Below are 13,515 nucleotides of genomic sequence, written 5' to 3' on the forward strand. Positions count from 1 at the left end.
CCAATGTAAATTAATATTAATATCATGAAGAGCCTGCAGCATGAGGCAGTTCTAAGTGCTTTCGCAACAGTTTGCAATCACTAGGCTATCAGATATTTCTTAGTTTGAAAAAGGTGGCTAAAACTGGTGTGAGGATGTTTGTATTTGTAAGTAAGCAGCACAGTCTAAAGTTTCAGTAGCTGCTTTCAGATTTGTTTAGATTAAACCTGACACATCTAAGTTGTGAGCATCAGTGTAAAATGTTTGATATGTCTTGTGATTCAGGCCTCCTGTTTGTTCTTCATAATAGTTACCATTAGTGTGTGTGATGCATGTAGTAGTAAGTCGCCTTTCCATCGCAAGAACACCTGTTATTTAATTAGATAAGAGGCTGCTACTGTTGGAAGTAAAAGGCTATCTGCCAGCCTGGTGAGTATTGCATTTCTTCAGTAAGCAGGTCTGCAAGCTCAGTTCACCTTGGTTTGGATTAATGATTACAAGACTGTAAGAATTATGCTTATTTGTGGTGTTATTGTTGCCACAGTAGTAGCAGATAAAGAATCAGTTTGTTGCAATGGATTGATATGTCCAAATGTCAATCAATTAAACTATTTAGTGACAAGAGACCGGTTTTCTGGTGTTTGTGGAACACAAAGTATGTGAAGTATGTGCTCCACTGCCTTCTTGAAAAAATGTGGTAGTATGGACATATATTTGTGCAGGTGTCACAGGAAAACGTGTTGTCTGGATGTGCAATTGTAACATTGGTATGTGTATATTTGCACAGAAGGAGGAGAAAATGGAGGTGAAAGTTCCTTCTGTCATTTTGTTTTTCCAGGAAAAAGTAGCATAGTTTTAAGGAGGTTGTTTTTTGTGGACTGTTCAAGTTTGAGAACACTAGAAAACTTGAATCTAAATTCTTTAGATCTGAAAAAGCAGGAATAATGATGAATAAGATTCTTCTCTTACCTTTTGCACTGGTGTTGCTTCAAAAGAAGTAACCTCATGGTTTGCACTGCTGTAAATGAGGGGTAGCTCTGTTTTTGTCTTAAACCCCCCCCCCCCCCCCAAAAAAAAAAAAAAAAAAACCAAAACAGAAAAAACCCATGCCCCCCACCCCTTGTTTGTTGCAAGTAATTTTTTAAGTGAAAAAAATTATTTTGTGTTTTTATTTTAGTGCAGTTTCTTTTCACTTTTTAAAGTAATTGTGCTAATCAAAGCCAAAAAGAAAAGCAGGAAATTAATCTAAGCAGGGACTAATTTAGAACAGCTAACAGTCTGTGAGCCCTGGCATTAGCATACAGATTCCTGCTTGATTTGGAGTCTCTGTAAGTTCTTATCTAACTATTCTCCTGTCTCTGTTTGTTCCATGCTAAGCAGATGGCCCAGAAATTAGCCAAAAGCAGGAAGAAGGTGCAGTACAAACTCCATCAGCTTGATGTTATACCTGTTCTTTTGTTTTCTGGGAAGGTTTTTTGCCTTTTTATTTTGTTTTTTATTTTCTGCATCCAGCAAGGTTTTTTTAAGATTTATTTCTGAGACACCATGCAAGTTGACATTTTTCAGAAATCTGTTGCCTGATTGGCTTTTTTTTTTTTTTTTGCTTTATCATTAGCCATTTCATGTTAGAAATAGAATGAAGATTGGATTAATCAAATGGTTACACACAGTACCTAAAATGCAAACTAAAGAAACAGGACTGACGTGGCAAAGGTTTTAACTCTGTAAGATGACAGATTAAGTCTTTTTTTTAACTTTATCTTCCTATAAGAGTGCTTTGTTTGATTTGCAGATGTGTCAAATTGCTGGATGCAAAAAAGAAAAGAGTTTATGTATATACACACAATAATATGCTGAGGTTGACTCATCTTAGTAATAAGTTTCATTTATGGATTTTTAAAGTATCTTTTAACTAATCTAATTTTTTAAAAATTACAAGCATTAGCTTTCTGTTAACAAAATATGACTTCTGAAGGGGGTTAGTGCTTGAATAGTAGCATGTTGTCTGACTGCGAAGGTCTTCTTACTAGAACTGCATTATGAATTGCTTAAACTGTACCCACCAGTGGTAAAGGTCTTTCCATTGTTCTTGGCAGTCTCTGTTAGCCCATATAGAAATTCCTCAGGCAAGAGATGCTGTTAGGCCTTTCAATGGCTTGTTTGAAAAAACCTTACTTAAAGGGGGATTCATAGTGTGGAGAAAACAGGTGTATCATTTTGATTTTCATGAAATCTATACATAGTTCATGTTGCAGTCAGGTACGATTTTACTGAATCAAGAAAAATGTCAGGGAAGCTTTTAAGGGGTTACCAATTTTTCAAATAATATCCAATTCACTTCCACAAATATGTATATAGTTTCCATATCTTTGTGTTTAGCTTCTGCAATCTAATACCCTATCTTGCGTTGCTGTTCTGGTGACTGTGTCTTAGTGCACCCCTGTTTGTGAGCTAACATCATTAGTAAGTATGCTACCTAATCTGTTTGTTTGACTCTAACACATTTATTTGCAGGCTCCAGAAGGTGAATCCCAACCCATGACTGAAGTGGACCTCTTCATTTCTACACAGAGAATAAAAGTACTGAATGCAGACACACAGGTATAGACAAAGATGCCTTTGTCAGTATTGTGGTAGTAAGCTACTGAAATAGACTTTAATTTACCTGCCAAAATTTGTCCTTCAAAAAGTGCTGGCTCTTATATTTCCCACTAGGATTTCCTAGTGTCCACGCTCAGGAGCCGTGTCATACATGCAATTACTCTGGTGTGTCCGACTGTAGAAATTATTAGAATTTGTGGGTAAGCTAATTGCAGTCAGGTCATGTCTTATGAGGCATGATGCATCAAGTTTTGATTGTGCCCAGAGTAGCCCAGAATGTTTGTCTGTGATAATTTGAAGTTCATAGTCCTTTGCGCATACATGCCCAACATAGTCATGTTCTGATGCTGAGGTCTTTATGTGCTTTTCCACAGAAAACACAATTTTAATTTGTAAAGCTTGATCTTTGCTTTACTTTTGGAAAGTGAAGCTCTTCTTTTCTATTGGCATCTCCCTTCATGCATGACAGGTATTACAGACTTCACTTAGGAAACATCTTACATTGACATTTGTTTCTTTTGGTAATACTAGGTGTGCAATAAAAACTTTGTTGAAACAGCTGCTTATGTTGGTTTTTGTATTCCCCAGGAAACCATGATGGATCATCCCTTGCGGACCATTTCTTACATTGCAGATATAGGAAATATAGTTGTTTTGATGGCTCGCAGGCGAATGCCACGGTCTAACTCCCAGGATAATGTGGAAGCATCTCACCCTTCCCAAGATGGAAAGAGGCAATACAAAATGATTTGCCATGTCTTTGAGTCTGAGGATGTAAGGAATTACTCTGTCTTGTAATATTCTAGGTGTGGAAATGTAAGCACATTTGGGTAGGCCTGAAGTCCATTGCAAGTGTTCCTGTCTGTTCATTAACTGCAACCAAATATTTCATCTAAGCAGAGGAACTTGCCTTCTGTTTGCATGTTTGGATCTGACATTTTACTCACAAAATTGGTGTTTATAGAAATGCTTCCCTTTGAAGCTCCTTCAATGCCATACAGTAACAATGAGAGGAGAGTCCAGTTGCCACAGCTTACAAATACCAACTCAGATTCTGCATGTGGGAGTGAAAGTCTATCAGATTCTTATTTTCCTAGGGAAATTCTAATCCAAATTATTGCGTCAAGAATCATTGATATATACTAGAAAGGTGGTTTTTTTGGGTTGTTTTCTTTTTTTGAGGAGGACCCTTGTGTTGGGAAGTAGAATCATAGAATGGCTTGGGTTGGAAAGGACCTTAAAGATCATGGGCAAGGACACCCTCCACTAGACCAGGTTGCTCAAAGCCTCATCCAGCCTGGCCTTGAACACCTCCAGGGATGAGGCATCCACAGCTTCCCTGGGCAACCTGTTCCAGTGCCTCACAACCCTCACAGTAAAAAACTTCCTCCTAATATCTAATCTAAATCTACCCTCTTTCAGCTTATACCCATTACCTCTTGTCCTCTCGCTACACTCCCTGATGAAGAGTCCCTCCCCATCTCTCCTGTAGGCACTCTTGAAGTACTGAAAGGCTGCAGTAGGGTCTCCCCAGATCCTTCTCTTCACTACGCTGAACAACCCCAACTCTCTCAGCCTGTCCTCATATGGAAGGTGCTTCAGCCCTGTGGCTGGAGGTGGCTTTAGGTGTAGACAAGGCTACAGGAAGCTGCCGGTGCAAGAGGGTGCACACAAAGGACAGGCTGCGAAGGAAAGGGGCAGGGAACTGGCAGATTCATGGGAGCTGGAGGGAGGGAAACAAGAAAGGTAGGGGAGAGAGGCTGAAGGAGGCAGAATGATGGAGAAGAAGACGTGTATGACCATTTCCAGTAGCTTCAAGGCCTGGATCTTGTCACTAGGTGCTGCCTTTTTCCTGTTTTACCTGAGACTGAGGTAGGAGCAACTAATATGGACGTGATAGTTTTAAAGGAGGGTAAGAAAAAGAGCAAATATCCTCTTAGATGTAGTTGTGTATTTTCTCGTAGATATTTTCATTTTCACTGCTGGCTTGTTGTTGCGTCTGTTAGAAGGGAGAGCCATCTGGGAGCTGCACACATGGGAAGAATTGTAGGTGCGAGCTGCAGTCACTGCAATGGGGATACCTTTACATTTATATTAGCAGTTCTTATGTGTGAAAGGATGGCTTTATTTGTATTGCTCATTAAGAATTGCTTAGCAAGCTGGAATCATGGCACAGGTTAATGTATTGACATTTTATGGGTCTTTTAAAATAATTTTTAAGGCACAAGTATTTTTTAAAATGGATTGCAGTAATTTTACTTGATGATCCATTTTACACTGTGATTGTAATGGAAAATGTCAATGGACAAGACCATCAGAATGTTTCACTTTTTTCTTTTCTCTGCAAACTGCTACAGGCACAGCTGATTGCACAGTCCATAGGTCAAGCATTTAGTGTGGCCTACCAGGAATTTCTGAGGGCAAACGGAATCAACCCAGAAGACCTTAGCCAGAAGGAATATAGTGACTTGCTCAATACCCAGGACATGTACAATGATGACCTGATTCACTTCTCCAAATCTGAAAACTGCAAAGATGTATGTCTCATTTTTTTACATAACAGCATTAAGCTGCTCTATACCAGCTGCAGGCCCATGCTGGCAGAAATGAGAAAACCATTAATGCTTCCTATAGATGACCTCAGTGAGCCTAGAATATCCTCCCAAGTAGGACAACCTGTCATCATTCTGTTTCAAAGGCAAACGATTAACCCAAAACTTATCAACAGTGAAGTAATTTACCATCTGTTTGTGTTCTTTTTAACAAACAATTTTCAAACAAGTTTGACATTGTATATTAATGAAAATAATTTTAAAAATATTAACAGAGTTAATTTAAGAGGTTACAGTGAACAATACAAAATTTGTAGAGGTGCAAGTGTTTGTTAAAGTGGTTCATTCCAAAATTTTAAAGGATTGTATTTGCTGAAAGGATTTGCAGCTTGGTTAATAAAGATGAACCAGTGCACCACTGCAACACACAAGTTGTGGTTTTCCAATCTGCAGTCATAAATTCTTGCAATCTCTTCCTGTTTAGCCTTATTGACTGAAGCCCATGGCACCAGGGCTTCTTCTACTCAAGTTTCCTCTGGTCATATGCAGAAATAAGTTGTGAGGGGTGTTCCACACTAAGCAAAATCTATATCATGTAGTGTTGATTTTTTCATATTTGAATATAAATGAAATGTAGTAAAATATGTACCTTGTTTTGTTTTGCCTTTGAATGAGAAATGCATGTTGCAAATAATGAGGGGTATGTGTTTATTGGTTATATGAATGTTTGGAAGGAGGGATGTTAGTCAGTTCCATAAGGTGTAAAGAAATATTTTTTTTAAACACTTTTTCTTATGATTCAGGTTTACATTGAAAAGCAAAAAGGAGAAATCCTGGGTGTAGTGATTGTGGAGTCTGGCTGGGGATCCATTTTGCCTACAGTTATCATAGCCAACATGATGCATGGAGGACCGGCAGAGAAGTCTGGGAAGCTGAACATAGGGGACCAGATCATGTCAATCAATGGGACCAGTTTGGTTGGTTTACCACTGTCAACATGTCAGAGCATTATAAAGGTACAGAGAATGTTTCTGGAAGTTACACATTTTAAAAGGGTTACATAATAGGAGAGCAGAAAGTATAGAAATCTTAAGGAAATTCTTACCAAATGTTTGTATAGCACTTTCCATTTCATAGTCTTTAAAACTGCAATGGGAATTATGCTACACCAATTTTCTGACTCCCAGAAAGTGAGCTATGCCATTTACTTGTATAGACAAGGACTGTGCAGAACTTCACAAGAGAGTATTTTGTTCGGGAGGAAGATATTACCGGACACACATCTGAAGACACTTAAAATTTTACTTGGCAAATGGAGGCACAGGTACCTAACATTGTCCTAGGACATATTAGCTGTTAAAATACCTCCTAGTATCTGTCTGAAATAGAGATGATGCTTTTTTTGTTTGTTTATACCTATTTTTACAACTTTTAAACTTTGAATTAAAGACATGCTTATCCTTTGTAGAAACTTTGCCTGTGTTATTTGAAAGTGCAGTGCTTCTCTTCACCTGGCTAAATGGGATATTTTAATTAGAAGAACCTTCTTCTGGTTGTCAGAAAAGTATGTGACTATAAAAAGCATGTGGGTCAACTGGAACTGAACAATGTCTTCGGTAGCTGTAGCATAATTGGGAATAGGTATTTAAACATCAGAGTTTAAAGAGCCAGAAAGGTGCATCACTAGGGAACATTTGAGATGAGCCTATATAGACTTTGTTATTTATTGAAATAGCCCCACAGAGCTCTTGCAGATCATAACATGTAGACCCGTAATGTAATTCTCGTGGCGTAGGATACAGAAATCCTTCTCCGATTTCTAGGAATATGCCTGTTAAACTTACATATTTAAGCAACTTTCTGGTAACAAGTTTATTATGTAATAGATTGTTTTGCATTTTGTACTTTTTCAAATTGCAAAGTAAATTTACAAAGTAAATTTTTATTTTTTTGTCCAGGGATTAGTTTCTCAATACTTGAACTAAGATGTTCGCTGTAAAGGCTTCCCATTCTGGTTTCCAAAATGTTTGTGGTGATTACTGATGAGTAATAGATGCATAAGTCACTGAACCAGCCATTGTAGAGTCATTGAGTAGAAATGATAGTCTGAAAGCGTAGCATGATGAAAACATGGCAAAACCAGTCTTACATTTGTGAAGGAACAAAAAAAAAATCATATTAAGTATCTTTGTGCCAGCTTCAGTGGAACAAAACTCGCTGCAAATTTTGGCTTTTTATGTTAGCCATACTTGTTTCCTATTGCACCTCAGTTTTATTTCTAAAATTGTGATGAGTTACACTTCTCTGATTCAGGGGCCTTTCAGGTGAAGTTCTGTTGTCCTCATCTGTACTTTCTCAAAGCAGAAGCAACCAGCTTTGCTCCTGCAGCTTCAGCAGACCTTTCTCTTCCTCACTGATACCTACTGCTGTTGCCATAGGAACTACTAGTCATTTTTTTGTCTTTCTAAAGAGAAGATAGTCTGTATGTTTGCAGGTCTTCATAACCATACATCTGGGAGTTGTTCATACAGCGTTTCTGGTAACAAGTACGTATACCACTGAATGATCTGATCACACATTTAAATGTGGCAGAAATATCTCAGGATTTCAGATTTCTTTGGCATACTGTAAAGACTCCTATGAGAAGATGAGAATATTATGTAGATAAGAATAATATCTTGAAAGCACTTCAAATAAGATAATTTCTCTATTGTAGATGTGATCTCTATTACTAACTGACCATAAACCAATTGCAAACTGACAGCTCAAAAGAAGCTTTCCATATGTACTGGTCATTCCCTAATTGTATTGTGCTGCTTGTGTCTTTTTCAGAAGCATCTGGTGGTGGCTATTATCAGAAGCATACTCAGGGACTAGATAAGCAAATAAGTTGATCAAATGATGCAATTGTTTTGTTTCTGATCAGCACATGTTACCAATCTGCCTAACACTGGAAATTAGCCACTTTTGAAATATATACACTTTCTGTAAAATTCAAATATTATTTATTGGGGACCACATTACTTTTTTTTTCAAAGAATACATATAAATAACTTGCACATTTGTCAGGGAAGTAAGAGTGCAACATTACCAACTCTGTTGAGGCCACGTAACCTGAGTGTACTCAGGGGGCTGAAGTTAGACACCTGAATTCCTCATAGAATTAGGAATAGGGCACCTCCAGTTCCCTGCATGACTCCTGCCCTTCTGGATTTAGAAGACTGAGGCAGAAGCCCCTCAGACTTTGTGGGTAAACATTTTACCCACAGCTTAGTACAGGCTGATTAGCCCATCTTCTGCTGTGTGTGTTGTTGTAAAGACCTGTATGTAGAAGAGCATGTCTGGTGTGCTGCTAACTCCTCATCAGAGTGGAGGAGTCCATAGTCATGGAAGAAATTACATTTGGACTTCCTTTCTGCTGAAAGTGGAGTAGAGGCAGTTCCCACGTCCACGTGCTTTGTCATTTTCTGTTCACACACCCATTCTGTTGGAGGCACTTTCAATAATGAGCCAAGCTGAGCTCAGCACTGTGTGGAAGTGAGGGCAGCTGTTCTGATGTGATGATTGCATCCAGTTTAAGGCACTGACAAGAAAATAGACTCCAAGATAGTTCACCCTAGCAGGATGCTAGTCTAGTTATTCAAGTCGCTGCTGTATCTGGAGTTTAGCTCAACAGAATCAGCAGCAGTAAACTGGATGTAGAGGCTTCAGTGTATTGCCTTAGCTGTAGTAAGAGTTATTTTTCAGAATTAACCTTTTGGAATCAGTATCAGGTACCTGTTAGTTGCAGATTTCAATTTTACGTATAAAAGGAATTCAGAAGTAGGTGCTGGAGTTGGTATGTCTTGTATTAAGTAAGGTGGAAATTGTATTTTTTATAAACATGCCTTTCTTGATGTGGATTTTATTTATGTATTTATTTATGTCTAATCCTTTGTGTAAATGAAGTATTCCAGAAAAATATCTTAACACTCTCCAAGAGCTCTGAATACCTGAAGGTGTACAAGGGGTCAGATTGCAGTTATCTACGTTTTTACATTTGAGTTTTCATGGAGCCGTACAATCACTGAGTCTCTGAGACTAGCAGTCACTGCTGAAGCTTGTCTAAACTAACACTGCGGTTCAAAGTGGAGCAGGCTGGTTAGGGCCAAGCCTACTGGAGTTTAAATAACTCCAAGGCTGGATGCTCTACCACCTCTCTGTGTAATCTGTTCCAGTGTTTTACCACCATGTCAGTAAAAACAAATTTTCCTCCTTCAATTTTGTTCTGGTTCAGCTTGTTTAGAAGGAAGGAGGAAAGGAAATTAGGAGCACTGTTCATACAAGCGTGGTATGAGCAGGACCTGCCATTTTCTTGACAGAATTGAATGTATCCTGTTAGGGAAGCCGCTTATTTATAATGATCTCAGTTACTTGTTTAATATTTTATTTCCCATCCACAGCCATTGACCTTTTTTTTTAATCCAAAACATAGCCTCACACTAGCTACTCTATAGAAAGTTAACTCTGTCTCAGCTGAAACAAGCTGCATGGGCCTGTTCAATATTCTTTTTATGCATGATTTGTGTTATCAAATGAAGAAATTTTGCCAACAGGAAGATAGTTTTCTTAAAACATCTCTGGCAGCTTCTTGGCAAGAAAATATCAATATTTTATCACTCATTTCATTGAAAATTGTGACACCTGTGTGTCGCATTCAGTGATCAGATTCTGTTCAATGCATATGAAGAGCTGTTTATTCAGGGCTGTTCCCATGTCAAGATTTTAACACTTTTTTTCCCCCCTACAGTGCTTATGTTAAATGTTTTGCTCTGTCTTTGCCTTCATTTTTCATGGTGATTTTTTTTTTTTTTTACAGGGTTTGAAAAACCAGGCCCGGGTTAAACTGAACATAGTTAGGTGTCCTCCGGTAACCACAGTCTTGATCAGGAGACCGGACCTCAGATATCAGTTGGGCTTCAGTGTGCAGAATGGGATTGTAAGTAGCTTCTACACTCTCTGGTTAAGCTTTGATATACATGAAACTTCTTATCCATTTATGGGTAGCTTTCAGTGTGGGAGGAGGGAAGCTGACAGTTTTTCCCTTATAGCAAGCAGGACTTAAAATGTGTTAAGTCTAAGATATAAAATCTGAGTTAATAGTTGTTTTTTTTTCTTTGATTCTACTTACTTCATGACTTTAGAGTCAACCAAAAGAACAGAAAAGCTGTTTTAGGTTTGAGAAGCAAAAATGGGTAGTAGAGGCTGTTTTCAGTCTGCATCGTTCACATCTCTAACTAAGCCATTGCATGATCTCGAAAGAAAAGGGCTGTCCTTGGTCCTCTTTTGTTGTAAGGCATCTGCATCATGAACATTATTAAACTCTCGTCCTTGATACACTCTTAAATTTCCAAACCACAGCACTTGTGACATACAACACAAGTAGCCTTTTCTAACAGTTTCTTCTGCTCTTGGAAGAGAATATCCAGTAGTTACTTGTCACTCACAAATTTTACTTTGATTCAGTGATGAATTACTTTTTAGAATTTATTGCAAGACTGTTTAAATGCTGATTTACAGTTTACAGGCAAAAACGAGTAGTCTAAAGCCTCTGTTCGTTATCCAGGCCCTGGTGAATTTGTCGTTTCCCTTCCAGATCTGTAGTCTTATGAGAGGAGGCATAGCAGAACGAGGTGGTGTGCGTGTTGGCCATCGGATCATTGAGATCAATGGACAGAGTGTAGTAGCAACACCCCATGAGAAAATTGTTCACATACTCTCAAATGCTGTTGGTGAGGTAAGAGCAGGCAATGTGTCTGGGCAATATAACATAGTTCATTGCTGTTGGTGGTAACAATCAGTGGAAACCAGTAACAAGTGGTGTTCCTCAAGGAACCATACTGGGACCAATACTTTTTAATATCTTCATCAATGATGTAGACAGTGGGATTGAGTGCACCTTCAGCAGGTTTATGGATGACACCAAGCTCAGTGGTGCAGTTGATAAGCTCAAAGAAAGGGATGCCATTGACAGGCTTGAAACAAGGGCCCATGTGACCATCATGAGGTTCAACAAGGTGCAAGGTCTTGCACCTGGGTCTGGGTAATCTCCAACATCAGTGCAGACTTGGGGATGGAGGGATTGAGAGCAGCCCAGTGGAGAAGGACTTGGGGATACTCGTGGATGAAAAATTAGAAATGACCCAGTAACATGCACTCGCAGCCCAGAAAGCCAACTATATCCTGGGCTGCATCAAAAGAGGCGTGACCAGCAGGTCGAGGGAGGTGTTTCTGCCCCTCTACTCTGTCTCATGAGACCCCACCTGGACCACTGCGTTCAGCTGTGGAGTCCTCAGCACAGGAAAGACATGGACCTGTTGGAGGGGGTCCAGAGGAGGTGCCACAGAAGGGCCACAAAACAGAGGGCTGAAACACCTCTCCTGTGAAGAAGGCCTAAGAGAGGCAGAGTTGTTCAGCCCAAAGAAGAGAAGGCTTCAGGGACACGTCACTGCAGCCTTTCAATATCTAAAGGATGCTTCCAAGAAAGATGGAGCAAGACTTTTTACCAGGGTCTGTAGTGACAGGACAAGGGGCAATAGTTTTAAACTGAAAGAGGGTAGATTTAGGTTGGGCATAAGGAAGCAATTTTTTATTATAAGGGTGATAAGACACTGGAACAGGTTGTCAGAGAAGTGGATGCTCCATCCCTGGAAATGTTCAAGGTCAGTTTGGACAGGGCTTTGAGCAACCTGATCTGGTGAAAGATGTCCCTGCCTGTGGCAGGGGAGTTGGACTAGGTGACCTTTAAAGGTCCCTTCCAACTCAGACTGTTCCGTAATTCTGTGACTCTATTAGCATTTTGCTGTTGAAATCTAAAACATGGAAGTGAGAGCAACCCAGCACACCATTTCCTTTACTATTTACCTGTAGTTCCCCTGTATTTTAGAAGAACCCTAACCTGAAAATGTTTAGATGCTTCATTGATTCTAAATATACTGTTTCATAAAAATCACCACCTGCAATACTTTAATAAGGGAATGAAAGCTCTCGGATTTTACCTCTCCCTTCTGTCCTGTGTGACCTTAGTTAGTTCCTTCACCAATGCTCTGTTGTCATATGCATGTTAGGAACATTAACTTGTCGTATTTCCTCTAGATTCATATGAAGACTATGCCAGCTGCCATGTACAGACTGTTGACTGCGCAAGAGCAACCAGTTTACATCTAAAGCCGACACCTCAGTCACAATGTGCATGGAAGATATTTTTCCTCATTAGTGCTTGTCTCTCTTGTGCTGCATTTCTATGTCTGCAGAGACATTTCTTTCTCTCTCTCTCTCTCTCTCTCTCTCTCTCTCTCTTCTTCACAGACACAAACACACTGTGTCTTTCTCCTCCCTTCCTTTTTCCTCTTCTTCCCACCACTTTCCTGTATTTTGAGATGGGGCAAAATATACATGTGGGACTATTTTTGTTGTATTTTTTTACCAAGTAGTAAAAATGCAGTTCCACATGCAAAACAGGAAAATAACAGCAGCATTGTTTGCAGCAAGAGTCACCAATAAGATTAACTCTGCTTCATGCTACATTATCGGTTTTATTTTTGTGGCTATAATTTGACAAACTGAGTAAATTAAATGTTGCTGAATGAAAGATGTCTTTACCGAACAGATAAAAGCTTAGGGTGCAAAGTGTTCTCTTGCATATCCTGCATTCCACTTTGTTTTTCTTGCCCTATTTTCCCATGGGCACTGATATCAGTATTAAAGGTTTATGTCTGTAGGGAAAACAAAAGGATAGTTTTGCCCTCAGGAAGAACTACATGTTTATGAAGACTCAGTCAATGCTGCTGTTGTAATACAGGCTGTCCAAATACACACCTTTTAATTCCCCTCTGTCATGAGTTCTTTATCATAGTAGGACCCCAAAAGGTACTCTGTGAGTTGCTGAAACATGTTACATTTACATTACTTACACTAAGTAATTTGGGAGGCGTTTTTACAGCTGCCTCCCCCTTTCTGTCCCCAGTTTTCTAACTCTTAATTTTCTTCTACTTTGTTTTTAAATGCAACATGTCTTTTATAGTCCCTTGCCTATTTTAGAGGTTAAAGGATTGGGGGAGAATCTTTAAATACATACCAGAGAATTAGTAAGGGGATTTGCTGAATAGCTACACTTTTTCTAGGCTCTTAATTCTGAATTTGGTGTACACAGCCATGTGTGCCAGTGTATATAGACATTTTTTAAATGTGCTTGCTATTTATGAAGTTTCAATATAAGAGATCTACAGACTATTCTAAGTAATTTTGTTCTCTGAGCCAGTTTTAACATATACTTTTGTCCAAAGACCTGTCTAGTTTTATTGACTTTCTCTTTTAGTTTATGATATAGGTAACAGTGGAAGGG

General features: G+C 39.0%; 1 protein-coding gene across 1 annotated transcript; it reads left to right on the forward strand.

Annotated features, from left to right (window-relative positions):
• Nucleotides 1-1,359: 1,359 nt before the first annotated feature.
• LOC104458902 (amyloid beta A4 precursor protein-binding family A member 1) lies at nt 1,360-12,338 on the forward strand. The gene is made up of 8 exons (XM_010082018.1): nt 1,360-1,392; nt 2,494-2,580; nt 3,169-3,354; nt 4,938-5,117; nt 5,936-6,148; nt 9,991-10,110; nt 10,768-10,908; nt 12,267-12,338. Exons 1-8 carry the CDS (start codon nt 1,360-1,362, stop codon nt 12,336-12,338), a joined length of 1,032 nt encoding a protein of 343 aa, XP_010080320.1.
• The last annotated feature ends 1,177 nt before the right edge of the window (nt 12,339-13,515 follow it).

The sequence above is a fragment of the Pterocles gutturalis genome, unplaced genomic scaffold (assembly GCF_000699245.1).
Source record: "Pterocles gutturalis isolate BGI_N339 unplaced genomic scaffold, ASM69924v1 scaffold24141, whole genome shotgun sequence".
Taxonomy (NCBI): domain Eukaryota; kingdom Metazoa; phylum Chordata; class Aves; order Pterocliformes; family Pteroclidae; genus Pterocles; species Pterocles gutturalis.

What these genes read in the sequence shown, in the direction of transcription:
- LOC104458902 (XM_010082018.1), top strand. Translation starts at nt 1,360, where the DNA reads ATGGCCCAGAAATTAGCCAAAAGCAGGAAGAAG. An exon ending in TAGCCAAAAGCAGGAAGAAG is followed by an intron (nt 1,393 to 2,493) that starts GTGCAGTACAAA and finishes ATTTATTTGCAG; the next exon opens with GCTCCAGAAGGTGAATCCCA. An exon ending in TCTCAAATGCTGTTGGTGAG is followed by an intron (nt 10,909 to 12,266) that starts GTAAGAGCAGGC and finishes TATTTCCTCTAG; the next exon opens with ATTCATATGAAGACTATGCC.